The 16,998-nt window shown below is 55.0% G+C and overlaps 1 protein-coding gene across 10 annotated transcripts in view; it reads right to left on the bottom strand.

Annotated features, from left to right (window-relative positions):
• LDLRAD4 (low density lipoprotein receptor class A domain containing 4) overlaps positions 1-16,998 on the bottom strand; it is a 120,159-nt gene that overhangs the window by 8,152 nt on the left and 95,009 nt on the right. For 4 of the 10 annotated variants that reach the window (XM_064481685.1, XM_031439263.2, XM_064481684.1 and 1 more), the window contains 2 exons: positions 1,198-1,238; positions 630-779 (listed from right to left, as the gene is read on the bottom strand). In XM_064481685.1, the coding sequence (XP_064337755.1) occupies positions 630-779; positions 1,198-1,238 (191 nt within the window). Of the gene's footprint in view, positions 1-629; positions 785-1,197; positions 1,239-16,998 lie in introns of all 10 variants that reach the window. The other 6 variants (XM_064481683.1, XM_064481688.1, XM_064481682.1 and 3 more) reach the window with 2 other exon arrangements.

Raw genomic sequence — 16,998 nt, 5'->3', positions numbered from 1 at the left:
CTCAAGCCAGTCGCCAGGCAGCCCTAGGCTCCATACGCTCCTATGGTCACCACGGGAGCCAAGGACCTGTAACTGTGGCCGGAACCCCAGACTGGAAAGCCGGCTTGGAACACAAGCCCCTGGTGGCCCCTGGTCTCTGAGGTGCAGGTCACAGAGCACTGTGGCCGAATGTCAATGTTTCACTTCCCAAAGGAGGGTGGCGACTCAGGGCAGGATGCAGCTAGAAACTTTAACAACCATCACCACCACCTGAAGAGCCGCACTGCTCGCTAAGACCCACACAGCCCACCCCTCACCCCCAGGAGGTGCTGGACCCTCACCCCTGCCCCTGCCTTCCAGCTCGGCCACACCGGGCCCTGCTTGTCCCAGCACGGATGCAACTCCCAAGCCCAACGCTGAGGGGGAGGCAGACACAGCACAACTCGGCCGCCACCAGGGCCAGGAGCAGGGGACACCATGTGCTGACAGCCACCTGGGCAGCGATGACCGAGAGGGGACTGCACCCAGAGGTGGCGCTGGCCTCCGTGGGGTTGCCCGACCTGGGTGTTGGGTTGGCGATAACCCACCGAGCAGAGAACCTGCAACATGAGTTTGTCAGCCACGGGGTCTCAGGATCTGGCCACACTTACCGGCTGCAGCCCATCCCCAGGCCTCCGGCCCCGGCTCGGGCGGTGGATGAAGGACCGAGTGGAGACTCGGTAGTGGCTAAGCAGGCAGATGATGACAACGACCATGACCATGACCACCACCACGATGACAACCACCTGGGCCAGCTCCAGCTGCGCTGTGACAGAAGAGGAGAGTTGTCAGCCTGGTGCCAGCGTGCTCCCCAGACCTGTCTTCCTCCCAGCCTCCTGGGACGGTCCCAGGGCAAGGCCAGACTCTGCTCTGACAGCGCAGAGGGGAGGGCGACCTCTGGGCTCAGCCTGACCTTGACGAGCAACCAGCCCTGCTGTGCAATTCGGGGCAAGCAGGGCTCGGCAAGCGTATCCCGTTGGCCCCGCATCGTGAGGGGCCCCCGTTGCCCCTGAACTCCAGCCAGCCCAGCACGCCCAGCTCTGGACTCCTCCTCCTGGGCGGGCAGCCCTGCAGAGGCCCCCTCCTGGGATACGAGAAACTCAGCACTCTCGGCACCTGAACCCCATCTCTGCCAGACTGACGCCCGCACCCCCCTACCCCCAGCACAGCTAAACCCACCTCTGTGGTGTGGAGTACCTCCACGCAGGGTCCACGCAGCCCTGGAGGGAAAACGTAGCGGTGAAAAGCCCAACCTCTGCGCTGCAGAGGCTCCCCTGTGCAAGTTTAGAAGACACGTCTGCACCGTCCCTGGGCCCTGCTGGGTTCTGCCATCACCAGCACGACTGTTTAAACTGTGACCATGCACCCCAACACAGGACAGCGCCACAGCACGCCTTCCAGAGCAACAGGGCACTGAGCCCCTTGGTCCTGCAGGGAGGGCCGGCAGCGCGGTGCCTGAGGGCAGCCCGGGGTCCCAGACTTCCTGCCGGCCGGCTCCCGGCCAAGCCAAGCGCTGCGCAGCTGTGTTCCTGAGGCTCCCCACACCCGGAAGGGAGGGTACTGCGAGGCCATCCGTGTGCAGAGCTGGAGGCTCTGGGAGAATGAGGAGGACAGTGCACAGCTCTGCTGTACAGCGGGGACGCTCGAGGCAGAGGGAAGGACAGGCGAGACGGGAGAGCTCTGTCCCAGCACTGCTGCCTGGGAGTGCAGCACACGTGCACACGCACACAGGCATGATGAACTCAGTGCACATAAATGCGCATACGATGCACTCAGTACACACGTGCACGCACACACACCAGTGTGCACACACGGCACACCCTCTTGCTGCAGCAGGACTCAGGCTGCTGGCCAGGAGGACTCTGTCAGTAAAGGGCTCATGCTGGGTCACGCAGGTAGGGGCTGGGTAGCACCCTCCCCAACATCCACACCTTGGGCACAGAGGACTGGCGGCCGGGATGAGGGCAGATGGAGGGTCTTCCTGGTCCCACCACATCCTGTCCTGTGGCACTGCCCTCACTCCTGCCCTGGCCCCCGCACACCTCAGGGACACCTGCTGGACGGGGCTGGACTGCTGACGGCCCTGAACCTGTGGTGGGCTGCCTGGGGTGCCCTCCGGCTCCAGCTTGGCGGAGCTCATCAGCTACAGAAGAAACCCTGGGTGGAGCAGGGGTGCCAATTGCCTGCGGGCACCCCAGGGATGTTCGCAGAGGAAGACTCGCGAGTGAGGAGTGTGGCCGCGGTGGCTGAACACCAAGGGAGGCACGTCCAAGCACAGCACATCTCTTACTCTCCACTGCAGAGGAGGGAGCGGCTCAGGGAGGGCGAGCACGCTTCCAAGGGGAGAGAGCAGGTTGGAGCCGGGACTCCGGGCCCTGATTCAGAAGCAAGCGGCCCCGCAAGCCCTCCCGTCACTCTGCCTAGCGGGCGGGGAGCTCAGAATCACCCAGCCACAAACCAAAGGCCCCAAAACCACCCAAGGAGGTCAGTGGCCCTGGGTAGACTTCCTGGATTCGTCTGGGGCACTAGCCTGCAAACCGCGTTAAATATCCTGTGTGCACGTGTCGCCAGATGCCCTTGGAGTCACATGTCTCGTACACCCGTTGCGTTCTGGCAGACTCAAAACAGGATACTTTGATATTTTTGGACATTAGCTATGGCAGGGACCCCTCACTGATGTGCTCTCAGCGCTTAAAGAACTGCAACACACAGAGTTTTGTGGAGAAATGTGACTCCCCAACGCCCCGTCCTGCGATAGGAACGTCAGGGGAAGTGACCACACGAGCAAGCTTATTAACTCAATTGGTCTACACACAGCAACACCCTGTGCTAACAGACCACAGAGCTGACCTACACACTGTCGATACCAATACAGTATTTTTTCCCTCTGATGGAAAAATAAAATCACTGTCATTCTGTGTTTGTGGCAGTGCTGACTTCACACTGGTAAGCTCCGCCCTAGCAGGTGGCTTCCACAGCCCTGAGAGCTGTGGTTACTCCTCCGAGCCCAGAAGCATGTGGAAGGCGGTACCGGGGTGTCAGAGCAGCCCACGTCAGGGCGGGTTAGATCCTGCCCCGACCGCATCAGCTGGAGCGCAGCCCATCTCCTCCTCCGTGACATGAGGCTAAGAACCCCTCACAGGGCACTTGGGAGGGTAAAATAAACCACCTACCTAAGCCTCACACTCAAGAGCGTGGGCCACGCAGCTGGTTAGAAATGCAGGACCTCGGGCCCCGCCCTGACTCCTTGGGACCAGAGCCTGCATTTAACAAAACCCCCAGGTTTCTTCTGCAACTACAGTCTAATCCAAATTCCTCCTTTGGATTAAACAAGTAAACATGGGGCTCGGAGGGTCTGCGCCCTGAGCACACTGCATGGAGGGAGCGAGGCAGACTGGCCCCAGCAGTGGTTTTAAGGAGCGGTGCTCAGCACGTGGGCCAGGGCGGCCCCAAACCCCGGGACAGGTGCTTTCTGCACCTTCGCCCTGGGCCCAGCCACACGCAAGGGCGGGCAGTGCTGGCAGAATGGCCCAGCCAGCCAGCCTGTGGTAGCACAGGCTCTGTGTCAGAACAGTGTCTAGGATGTCTGGCATTCTCCGTAAGAACTCCAGAATCCCTTAGGACTTCTAGGTGCCATATGTTATGGAGGAATTCTAATTCTGCCTCCTGGAAAACTTGAGCAGACTCTTCTTAAAGACAGAACTGTGAAGATGTCGCTGGTCCACCCCATGAGCTGGCCCGCATGCTCTCTTGCTGGCCTCCCCAGTAAAGGCAGACACCGGGGAGGACAGTCCTGGCGCTGGAGAGATCCGAAAACAGCTGTCCACGTCTGCTGCCTGCCTGCTGCCAGGCTCAGCCCCTGGCTCTCCCAGGCCGGCTTCTCCCCCCAGCACAGCTGAGCGCCAGTGCCTGCAGAACAGAGCTCATTTCAGGGATGGCAGAGACGGCCCGCTCTGGCCACGTCATACTTCAGGTGAAACACATACCTACTGAGTGTTTTAAAGTTTAAAACATTCAATGTAGCTCTCAAAAAAAAATTTATTTTGCTTTTCAAATATACGACATTTCTCAATTTCACTGCAAGAGCGAAGAACCAGCACAAGCTGCCCTCCTTCTGGATGGGCCACATAAAATGAGGCTCAAGGTGTTTGTGACCAGACCCCATGGCTGCCTGCTCCAGCTCCCAGCTCTTGGTCCCACACAAACTCTGACCACCCTCGGAAGATGAGCCTGCCTGCAAGCGGACAACATGCACGCCTGCGCACACACGTGTGTGCTGCTGCTGAATTACAGCAGCCTGGGTCACTGCTTCTACGAACGCCAAGGCTGTGGTCCCTCTGAGAAGACAGCATTTCCCAGACCATCTGAGTGCACGGAGGCACCCACTGTCACCTCTGCTCTGTCCTGCTTCTAACTCCTAGGATGTGTCCACAGTCCCCAGACCTTTCATTCCTGGTTTTGGCAAAAGCATGAATTTCATCAGAAGCTGAGATAAAAGTTGGGGGCCCCTGCACCCCATTTACTGAACTGGGACTCGAGGACACAGTTTTGGATGAAGCAGAAAAAGCAGCTTTATTTCTTTGCAGGTAAAGGAGGTCACAGTGGGCGAATGCCTCTAAGACTGTGCACCTGCTTGGGACAGAAGGCCAGGGGTTTTATAGTAAAAATTCAACAGTTCAAGGGGTGGAACTAGTTTACACAGAGATCACATACAGGTAACAAATTGTTGCAAAGTTCTTATTTTTTACAGATGGAGGGGTCCCCTTTCCTCCACTGGGTATGAAGTTCACCTCTGGCTTTGGGACTCTCCTAATATTCTTGTACCTGGAACGAAGGGTGCATAGGAAGGGCCTCCATGGTACAGAGCTCTAGAGAAGAACTTGCGCAGTTTAAAGTCAAGTTAATAAATGGTTTATAGCCTTTTAAGCAGGCTGAGGCCTGCAGCTCGAGCAGCAGGATACCAGGAAACCACAAGGGGTCCAAAACAACTGCAGACACGAGCAGTCAGGGCAAGTTATGAGCAGCAAGATGCACAAACTCCCAACTGCTGTTTCCGAGGTGTCGGGGTCAGGAGGACACCGAGCATGATCCTCGTGCCAGCACCACGGGGGGGGCGGGGGCAGACCACCCAAGCCTCCTGCTGCAGCCCAACCCTGCTCAGCGAGAGCGTGAGAAAACCCCTTCACACCACGGCACAGCTACGCAGTTACAAACACCACTGCAGACGTCAGATGCTCCCGATGTTGACAGCAGGGTCCTGCTCGGTTACAAAGTCAGACCACGTCCCAGGGTTTTAGTTACTGCCTCAGACGACACCTACAGCAAACGCTGGAAAAGCCACAGGCCAAAATCCCAAGTGACAGTGACTCCAACTCTCAAAGGCCACGTTCCTCCCAGTGTGAGTAAATCACAGCAGGACAGATGTACCTTTTTATGTTCTAAACCGTTAAACGCTGCGGTCTCCCCCGTAACCCTCTGCTGCACACACACACATGAACGTGCCCACACCCACATGCACGTGCAGCCCAGCTCAGGTGCCAGCAGCGCAGGGAGCCTCAGTCCCTTCCAGCTCACACGCCCACCAAGACACGTTTGCAGTTTACATTCTTAACAACTGGGCAAGGGTCTGGGAGTCCACAGAAACCACAGAACTAAAATTACCAGGTTCACACTGCTGGGCAAACTTTAGAAACGGATGAGCCGGAAATGAATGCTGGGCCAAACAAGCGAAAATGCAATTTTGTGGCTGGGTGATCTCTCATTTCTTTTTATAACTGCACAAGTCCCTTCCTCATGTTCCCAAAGAGAAAGCTCCCAAGAACATAGGAGAGTCTCTGGAGAAGACAGAAGGCAAGCGGCCCAGCTGTGCGAAATGTGCCAGACGCCTCCAGACAGCTTAGCGGAGACAAGATGAGCTCGGCAGAAGCTGCACCGCGAGGCAAACTTGTAACAATCAGGTGACGCTGCCTCTCTCCCTGTCGAGGGCTTCCCTGAGAAGCAGCTGCAGTTTAAAAACATGTTTATATTTTTATAACATAGGAAAATGTACGAAATTTAGTGGCCATATTGAGTCCAGAGCCCTGCTTCTGGACAAGGCATGCCCAGTCAACCAGGAGAGGAGGTGACAGGTGGTCGGTCCCAGGAGAACGTGGGGGCGGACAGGCGCCCCGTGTCTGTCAGCAGACACACCAGCACTCATCACCCTCGGGGCCCGGAGTCCTCCCAACAGCCAAGGTGGTGCTTCCATCGGCATCTGAGCTGGTTCCAAGAACAAGCCCCGCGGGGGCAGCCGGCACTCCCCACACCACCCGCTGTCGTGTGGGGATGAGGTCCCTGGGCTCCTGCAGGTACAGAGAGCCCAGTGAGTGGTTCTGACGGAGAATCCAGGGCCTGGAGGTGTCTGCCAAGCTGGGGCAAGGGGTGGGGCAGACAGTGAGCGCAGGAGTGGAGTGCTGGACAGGCTCAACCGCTGGAGCAGAGAGGTCAGAGGCGGGGTCTGGGGTTGAACCCAGGGGCCAGGAGTTGGAGCGCCATCCTGGCAGAGAAAAGATGCTGAAGGGGTGGGGCAGGGGCTAGGGCACATGCAGCAGAGGCCAGAGAAAGGAGACTGGTCCGGAGGCCCCTCAAGTTGCCCCGAGGAGGGCGTCCATAGAAATGAGACACGTGTAAGCACAGAGTAGGGGGTAAGCTCAGCATTACTAAGGCAGAGGCATTTCTGGGATTCAGGGAGGGGAGGGGGGAATGGAGAGGCACCAGGAGGGACCCGCCCTGTAAGAAGAGTCTGACTCGTACCAAGTGCACACAGCCCAGCTGATGTGCGTGGACTGCATTCCAAAGTTCAGACAAAAGCCAGCAGTTGCAACTGGGGACTAATTTTTCTATGGAAAACACACACCACAAAAGGTGGGGTGGCATCCGGGACACCCTGTGGAAGTGTCTTCAATCCATGTGTCACTAAAACACATGTTACAGGAAAGGCAGCATTTCAGCCCTACTGCACGCAGCCTCTGGACACCTCGTCTGGGAGCCCAGCCCGACGGCACTGTCTCCCCAGCATAAACCTCCAGTTCAGATGAGCCCAGGGCCTCCGCACCCAGCAGTCACACCAAGCGCACATCCTTCAGCTGCATGCAAGAAAAGGGACTCCACTCCCTCCCTTCCCGCCCAGCCGGTTACCCGTCAAGGAGGGAGCCAGCGTGGGTGACCGGGCTCCAGGCTCAGCAAGGGAGGGGGGCACCTTCCACGCAGTCAGAGGACTCCACGTGAGAAGTCAGGTGACCGTGACTCGGTTACTCCTTCTTTCATGAGTATTTTCTGGGTTTCCCATGTTCATAAAGCCCCAGTATCACTTTAAACAAACAGCTCATTATCACCAACCTGCAGCACTTACTGGTCCACTGCGACCCCTGACTCAGAACAGACCTGGGGCTCTTTCAAGCTGGTCGCTGCATTTTCACGGGTTCTGTTCTGAGCTCCTGTATCAACCCTCACTGGGTTTCAGCTTATTTTTCATCCCAGCTTATTTTCATGTCAGAAAACAAAAGCACTCAAGCTGAACACACCAGTCAGCCAGCCAGCACCAGCACCTCATTCAGCTGTGTTCAAGATGTGCCTACATCCCCGCCAACACTGCATGTCTCCACTACTTCTCCCAAGGGGGCTGCGTCCCCTTCCTCTGAGGGTGACAGTTCCACGAGTTTCTTTCCTACAGGTCCCCCAGCTCCTCTGGGAGCCAGAACCAGGCTCAGCAAACCCCACCTGGAGGAGGACAGTGCTGGTGGTGGGGACATGCTGGCCTGGGAGGCCCGAACGTGGGACTGGGAAGTCACTCTCATTTCCCAGGACAAGCAGGATCCCAGTCCAGTCACTGCAGTTTGGGGGCACTCTCCAACGTGCCCCACAGATATGTGACAGTAAGGTGGTCATTTGTCAGAAAGATGATGCAGCCACTTGCTTTACTTTTGTTTCCTAAGGCACCTACCAAGCTTGTAGCAAAGTGCTCTTAGCCAAGAATTCACAGGTGGGCTTCAGGGTTGGGGTACGAACCCCGAACAACACCTGAAACTTGGTGTCCTTGCGCCTTCCTGGGGTGAGGACCGCTGGCCTGCATCGCACTCTCCAAGCTTAGGAATTGGTGGTTATGAGAGATCAGTTCTCCTGCTCGACCCCAGCCCACCAACAAAAGCAGAAAGTGCAGCTGCTCCTCTCCCGTCCCAGCCCCGGTGGGCGTGGAGGCCCTGCACTGTCTCCCCAGTTAGTCTGCCGTCAGCACGTGGGGAAGACGGCACCCGGGCTCCCACGGCCTGCACCCGCTGAGTGCAGGGCTAGCCCCCAGTTCCCAAGGCCTGACCCTAACCGTTGCAGTATTTGTCCCATTTCCCAAATCCAACGTCTTTCAGTCAACGCAGGTGTTAACAGCCCAGGAGCTGGCTTTCCCGTGGGTAGCCCTGTTTCTCTTTCCCTCCACATCTGCTGCAGATCACAGTGGTTAAACCAGAAGAAATCTGGGACTAGTCTCGTGCAAATTCAGATACTTAAGAAAAAGGCTAAACCATGAAGGAAAAATGCTACCAGGAAATTAAGCATAGGACTTATTTGGTTAAGTATAAGGTCAAGATGTCCAATAATACTTTTAAAACTTCTGCTAAGGGTTCCTTTCCACAGAAAACCACACATCGTTTTGCTCAGTGCTGTCAACCCTTTCTTCAAAGCCAGGCCCTCACTGCCACGAGCCGACAGCTCCCAAGCGGTGCTCACGGCCCACCGCGGACCTCCCTCCCAAGCAACCACGGACCCCTCACTCAACACTCCACCCTGTGAGGCCACAGCCCCTCCTGTCCTGCCGCTGCCGTGAGGACGTGGACCCACCACACCTGTTCTCTCTCCCAACCAGGCTGAAGGTCCCAGCCCAAGGCGCCGGGGGCACAGCAGAGGCTGGGACTCACCTCCCTGACCTCGCATTTATCCTCTGGTGCAGAAGCTTCGATAAAGCAGCCGCTCATTCCAATCAGAAGTGTTTAAAATCAGAAATATCAGAACACGACTTGGTGACCATTAAAAGGACAGGCTAAAGAACATAAATACAAAACAGAAACAGACTCATAGACATAGAATACAAACTTGTGGTTGCCAAGCGGGAGGAGGGTGGGAAGGGACAGACTGGGAGTTTGAAATTTGTAGATACTGACAGGTATATGTAGAATAGATAAACAGGATTATACGGTACAGCACAGGGAAGAACGTACAAGATCTTGTGGCAGCTCACAGCGCAAAAGAAGGCAACAGTGAATATGTGTATGTTCATATAAAACTGAAAAATTGATACAACACTGTCAAATGACTGTAACTCAATTAAAAGAAAAAAAAAAAAAAAGGACAGGCTATAAACTGGGCAAGGACCTACTCTCCTGAACTTTGCCGTAACTTCTAGGAGACAAAATTCCCTCCCAAAGACTTTCTTTATGATAACCCTCCCTCTAAACGCCTCCTTTGTATTTGTGAGAGTTTTTCTTTCTTTTAAGGGTGGTCAGTGACTCGCTGGGGATGGCAGAAAAAAAATGGGATGACAATCACTTCTCACTTCAAAACAGCTCTGTGCCCTAGAGAGATATTACATGGGGGCAGGAGACAAAAGGGAGTCACAAACACTGCCACCGGGAACATAAGCTCCAGCTCCGAACGCTTTCCTTTTGGCTCCTGCTTGGACCTGGCAGAGGCTGGCTCAGGAGAAACAGGAAGGTCTTTGTTCGTAAAGCAGCACAGCACTTTGTGACCTGCCGCAGTGGCCCCCTTCTGTGCTGTGGCGTCCAGAGTCCCAGCTGAGTGCGGCAGCCTGGGAGGCGAGCCCTGAGACGGGAAGGAGCCGGAAAAGCCACAGGTGCCGTGTTCCTGGAGCACTGAGGTGCCAAGTGCAGGGACAGAGATGAACAGGGCAGGGAGCCAGTGCCGCGTGAGGAAGACGTCCAGGCCCAAGTGCCACGATGTGCCACGGGTCTCAGCACAGTCTGGACGGCACGCTAGAGTGAGCGGCTGCTCTCCTGGGGCCAGGATGGCACCAGAAGTGCTGTCTTGTCTTCACCCAAGAACTGTGGCCCAGTCACCTTCTGCTTTTTCCTGCCAGACTTTCTAATAATACAGAAATAGTCCAGTAATGGTAGCACACATCACTAAATCTGACGGTAGATGTACCGCTGCAAACCCGTCCCATCTGCAGAGGAGTGAGCCTCTGGGAAGACCTCCTTCCACTAGGTGGTCGCTTCCACGTCCTCAGCAGCCCGGGGTCTCCACCCAAGGCTGCCTGGGAAGCCCACCAAGCTCACTTTGGTGCAGACATGGGCTGGAGAGATGCAGCATGCCTCCAGGTTTCTGAGCAGGAGCGTGGACACGGGGCACGGGCCCCCCAGCAGACCCGACTGGTGTCACCTCCAGTGCCCGCCATGGCGCACACGTCCCTGCCCTGCATGGCCTTGCTTCCCATCTCCCGAGGCCCACGCCCCCCCACCGACAGCCCCATGTCCTCGCAGACGAACATGTGTTCTCAGCCTACCCGCATCACCTCTCATAGGAGCCCGGCTTCCTCCTGACTTCCAAGAAGAAGTTGAGGAAAACTTTATAGGAGAACCACTGAGCAGCAAACCTTGTGAAGAGACAATTTCTCCCTAGACAGGTCCAGGCAGAAGTGACCACTTCAGAACAGCCCTGGTTCAGACTCCACCTGCTGGTCACCAGGATCGTTACGTAAAAGGTGGTGCGTGCTGGGCGTGGGACACATGACCAGGAACCCTAAGACCATCCAACCATATCGCCCGCTCCCAGTGACTGCTGTCCCCCCTCACACCCTTCTGGGGTTTCCCATCTGACACCAAAGCACGACAGGAGACGCAGGGGCCTCCCAACCAGGACTGAAGGGGCCCTGAACCTTCCAAGGCAGACAGACACAAAGTGAGGGAGAGGCTGAGGGGGGCTCTCCGAGACTCCTTCCTCCCAGAGCCCAGGTCTGCAAGTGCCGTCACTGCACCCAGTCCGCCGCCTGGATCGCAGCCAAGGGCACTCACAGCTGACTTCACCCACGGCGAGCGACGGCAGTGAGAAGGACCATTCTTCTGTTACTCGAAACCCACCAAGAAGCCTGCAACTTCACAGCCATTTTAGCAGCACTAATTACAGCCAACACACGGACGCACCTAAATACCTACAGACAGATGACTGCACACTGAAGCTGTGGTACTTCATCCAAGGGAGTACGACGACTCAGCCATAAAAAGAACAAAATAATGCCATTTGCAGCAACATGGATGGACCTGGAGATTGTCATTCTAAGTGAAGTAAGCCAGAAAGAAAAAAAAATACCGTATGATATCACTCATATGAAAAATCTAAAAAAAAAAAATGAAACAAATGAACTTATTTACAAAACAAATGACTCACAGACATAGGAAACAAACTTACAGTTCCCAAAGGGGAAAGCGGTGGGGAGAGAGAAACTAGGAGTTTGGGGTTAACAGACACGCACTACTGTATGTGAGACACAAAGGACTGGGTCATACCGCACAGCACAGGGAACTGCGGTCAGTATCTCGTATTAACCCACAATGGTAAAGAACACATCTGTGTACAACTGAACCACTTTGCTGTATACCTGGAACTGACGCAACACTACAAATCGACTATACTTCAAAACTGAAGGAAACAGAAAACACAAAAACAAAAGGCAACTTCACTGCCCCCCAGTCAACACACTGGCCGCATCTGAAGAATGAAGCACAAGCACTGATGGGGAAATTACTTCCCAGGAGTCTGGTCCTTGGTTCCAGGACAGCACGGCTCCTCCGACCAGGTCAAGGCCAACACAGCAGCAGGCAGGAGGGCGGCTCCCTGTGACCTCCGCGTGGGGGCCGCGGGTGGAGACGCACAAACGGCGCTAAGGGCGAAGTCCAGCTTCCTGTGCTTCACTTAGGGTCCTTGGAGGGAACAGAAGCTCCATTTGGGTTCAGGGGTTCTCAGATGTGGGGGCTTTCAGGAGGGAAGAGAAGACATGCTTCCAATGGCCTGAGACCATGCCTCAGGGTCCTGGGCGCAGGAGGCCTGCAAGGGCCCCAGCCCCGCTTAGGGCTCAGCTCACCTCCCCTGCACGAGGCCACACGTCTCGAGCTGGGGCGGTCAGTGGCATCTCTCCACACAGTGAGCGCCCAGTTAGGACAAAGCCCATCCCAGGGCTGAGCCGGGGGGGGGGGGGTGCAGTGAACTCCCCCACCTGCTGGGGTCTTTCCTTGCCTCTCTGGCTCCAACGATGCCCCCCCGCCACCCTGCGGGGCGTTTTCAGAAGCCCTGCACCTGCTGCAGGGCTGCACTGGCACCGGAGAGGGGAGCCAGACCCCCACTCACTGCTCACCCCTCCTCAGCGGTCACCTGTCTGCATTTCCTTGCTGGAGGACACAAAGGACTGGGGATCACTGACCAGAGCAAACTAAATGCCACCTCCCATCACAGCCTTTTGCTTCAATTTGGTTAAGAATGTGCTTCAAGGCTTAGTGATTTTTAAAAAGAAAAACCACCGGCAAAATAAAACATCATCACCCCTCGAAACGCTTCGGGCCAGCAGCTTCATTCCAACGAAGATCAGCTGCCTTGCCTCACTCATGCATAACAAAGAAAACAAATCAATAAAAGCAAAGAGCACCTCATTCTTTCAGGGAAAACTGAATACAAGCCCATCACATCGTTGATGTCCAAACTGAAATTAACTCAAAGTAATGCTAATTATTAGCACAACAGGTCTTTTTTAATATTTCTTCCTTGAAAAACATAAAGATTCCCTTTTTTACAAGGTGAATGAGCAGAGTTCAACTTATGAAACAGATTGGTTCCCAAACTCCATTTCTAATTGACTTACCCTGCAAGTGACAAGCATGGTTTTCATATGAGAACAAGAGAACAATGACTCCGTGCTGGACAGCCCCGCTCTGCTGCCCTGAACTGCAGGGGCCAGGGGGATGAGGCCGTGGGGCGGGGAGGAGGGGAGGACTCTCTGCTTCCACTGTGTGCTGGCCTCTTAAAGGAAAGCTTCATGTAAGAGCAGCATCTTCAGGCAACACGGCCCGAGCACTGAACTGCCGTCACACCGAGCCTCCCTCTCACTGCGAGTCTGCTCCTATTAATGTACTGAAATCACTTTGTTCATAAAATGTCCAGGAACGAATGCCATGCAGGGGATGGGACGAGAAGCAGGTGCAGGACGGGTGGGCCAGGCTCTTCCCTCAGGACTAACAGGAACCATCACCTGCCCCACGGTGACAGGACTCTGTCCCAGGTGCTGGGAAGGCCTGGCGCGGCACCCCCTCACGCAGAGACAAGGTGGGCACAGCTCTGTGAGCACAACCACTCCCCTACGTCAGCTGAGGGTGGCTCTGGTCCCTTCTGTCCTCTGCACAGAATCGGGAACATAGAGGGGGATGCGGGCCAGGTCCCACCCCAGGCCCCAGCCCTGTGCCAGGCCACCTGCTAGGGGAACAGCTCCAGGCAGCACCCCGGCACCGCTGGCGGAGGGCAGCCCTTGGCCATGTGGCCGGGACCTCAGGCCCCGTCCAGCATCCTGAGGGTGACCTGCTGTCTCAGAACTCAGCCAACTGCTGCTCGGGGCCAGCTGGGAGCACGGAGACTCGGCTTCTGCGCAGCTCTGGTCCCACCGGGTGCACTGGCTTCCCCTCCACCAGACACTAGGAGACCCCAAAGACCAAGCAGTATCGGTCTACAAGAGCCTCTAAGATGCGACGAGCTCAGGACACGCCTCATTTTATGGGGGTCGGAGCCACGAGGGCCCATTTCTTTGGCCGTGAGGCTCTGTTTCACGTTGCTGCTTCGAGTTCAAAGTCCTGCTGTCTTGACATGTGACCTTTCTTTTCAGACGAGGGCACCCAGAGCGAAAGCCTTTGCGCCCCAGACAGCAGTGTGCGCACCACAGCCATGCTCGGTGACTCACTACAGATCCCTCAGATCCTCCCTCTTAACGTGTCCCTTCCTCCTTTTTGAGGAGAGGGTAGCGTGGGCAGAGGCCCAGGAAGGAAGAAGAGTCAAACCTGCGCTGTGCTGAAAGGTCCTGCAGGTTCCAGGGGGGACCAGAGGGGTCTGCGATGACAGAAAAACAAGTTTCCAGGCAAACTGCCAAATCAAGAGGAAGGGGAGGCAGTGAGGACAGCGAAAAACAGGAACAGAGGAAAGGTCACTGGGGACCCTCAGGGTGCTGTGGCTAAGTGCTAACTTAGTCCCCACAAAGGTTTTGGGTTTTGCGGTTTTCTTTTGCTTCTTTTTTTTAAAGAAAATAAAAACATTTAAACGAACTGTTTACATTCTTGAAAAACACACATACACAAATCAGGAGAACAGATGAGGAAAAGGTTCTCAGCGCTGATCAGGCAGGTCTTATCAGACAAGGAAAGACAAGCAGCCCCAACACGCAGGGACCCGCCGGCTCAGCGGAAGCAAGCTGGTGGCGTGGCTCTGGCCTTGTGGCCCACACGGGAGGGCAGAGTGCCGGAGACAAAAGTTGACCTTCGGACACAGCTTACACTTCCTTCTGACAAAAACCAGCCATCTTCCAGCCCAGAACAATGCTCTATTTGCGGGGTGGGAGATAAAATTTCTGTAACTACCTACAAAAAGCATTAAGAAGAGGAGGCACCTGGCAGCTTGAAAATGGTCCGGCTATGACCCGCCCTGGCTCAGAAAACCACTGAGGGCCTTGAAAGGGCATGTGTTTAAAGATCCGTTAGAAACAGGAGTCTGTCCTGTGGCTCTTCCGCCGCCCGTGGGGTCAAGTAGCTGAGGAGCACCTAAGTGTCTGCGATGTGCCACCCCGTGTCAGCACTGGAAGCTGCGACCACCCGTCCTCGGCGACCTGCTGGTGTTCGGACCACGGAGGCATGCTGGGAGGAAGCGCTGCGCCCTGGGTTTCCTTTGCTGAGTGGAAGGAGTGATGTGGAAAAGCACAGAAAACGAGTCTTCTCTCGAGAGCCACAGTGAGGAACAGCCCCCTTCACTTCCTTCCTGTGCCACAGCACCTGGAAAACCACTCCTGTGTGAGCAGATCTGTGGAACCAGGACGCCTAATACTCACCAACAGTTCTTTACGTTGGCCTGGAGGCCACAGCTGTCCCTAGAAAGACTCTCGTCTGGGTGCTGGAAGGCATCTCTGTAATTCCAGCACCCATGCAAAATTAAACTGGGTCTAATCACCAACCTAGAAAATGTTCTTTGTATTTTGCTTTAAAGATTAATCAGGTGTAAACATACTCGTGCTGCCAAAAAGAATCATCAATTATCCCAGAAACAAAGATGTCTGTCATCCCCAACAATAAAAATATCTTTTACTAAAAAATGCAGAATGACAAAAAATAGTAAACCTTCCACTACACCCAGGGTAAACCATCAGGTCTGTCCCCAAGCAGTCAGAGGCGGGACATGGGGGTTAAGCTTCTTCCCCTCCCGACAGGGACCAGCGACAGAGACCAGCGCCAGTGACCCCCAGCAGCAGAGCAGTCTCAGCTGGGAGGGTGACAGCCGGCTCCAGGGCACCATCCTGCCCCGGTCTGGCCTATTTTAAGTCTGTAGCAAAGGAAACTTGGCAGCAGAACGTTTCCACAAGTCAGCAGCCCCTTTCCAACTTCAGAACTCACACGAGGGCGCCGCCTGGGAGGCACAGGGAGTGGGGAGGGGAGGGAGCACCAGCTGAGAACTCTGGTCTCCTAAGTTCATCAATGTCCCATCGTAATAGCCTTTACTGAATTTTTTAAATTGAAATTCACTGAAAACAAATTTGAAATGGAAAGGACACAGTTAAGAAGCCAGGGACAAGGGAAAGGCTCAGATCTGACTGACTCAGGTCAGTTACAACATCCAGGGTGGCCAGCCCGGGGGCCAGGGTCGAGGAGGACGCGCACACACCAGCCCACAAACTGGGCACACCGGCCCCTCCGCACAGATGAAGGAACTGCCACAGACAGACATTGAACACTGAGCTGAGGGCACGTGTGTCCAGACGGGACGGAGACGGGACAGTCATGACTGGGCTGCACCTACTTAGCCCCACAGCTCTAGTCTCAGCGACCCCAGAGGTCACAGAGTCTCCACTGTCGGGTAGTGAGTACAATTAAGGAGGTGTGTAACCCTGAGTAGGTATTTCAGACTTTCTGCTTTTCTCTCTTACAATTACTCAGTGTCGTACATCCTTGTTTTTAAGTTTTCTCTAGTATAAGTAAAACAATTACTTAAGAAAAAAACAAAAAAAGAAAAAGAAAACAATTATTTATAATTACAGGAGGATTTGACAATCAGGAAAATCTTTATGTTCAGCTTTTCCAAAATTAATTTCAGACTCACAGTGCGTCCTCCTCATTCACTGTTTCACTGGAGTCAACAGCTCACAAGGCCCAAGGGCCCCAGCACAAAACCTCCTCAGACACAGGTGAGTCCCAGTGCATGCGCTGTGAGCAGGACCGCCACTCTCTCGATTTCTCGAGTCACGTTTCCTGACTGTAGTCAGGACCCCTCATAATGGTGAGAGCACGTCCCCCGCTCAGCCCACGTCTCAGCCGCAGTGTTTACTCACATGGCAGAAACCATTTATTTTCTCATTTACCTCTTCTTGAAAATCTCTTAATTATGTCATGTACTCCAACATGAGAAGGTGCTCAAAAATGTAATTACAAGCACAAGATCTTAAGGAGCCGCAACGCGTGCATCTATTTCTCACTGAGAAATTTTCAGAACTCCAAACGTGGCGGTGCCCCCAGGAAAAAGCCGGGTGCAACAGTCAAGGTAACAGAGGCTCACTTCAGAGGGCCGACAAGACCATCACCTGCATCGTCCCCCAAAGTACTTCACCTGTTCACATCCAGTTAAAAATCCCCAAGTCCAGGGGAGGGTACAGCTCAGCGGTAGAGCGCAGCTTAGCGTGCACACGAGGTCCTGGGTTCCATCCCCAGC

The sequence above is a fragment of the Camelus dromedarius genome, chromosome 32 (assembly GCF_036321535.1).
Source record: "Camelus dromedarius isolate mCamDro1 chromosome 32, mCamDro1.pat, whole genome shotgun sequence".
NCBI lineage: Eukaryota > Metazoa > Chordata > Mammalia > Artiodactyla > Camelidae > Camelus > Camelus dromedarius.
This window is presented reverse-complemented; position numbering and strand designations above follow the sequence as displayed.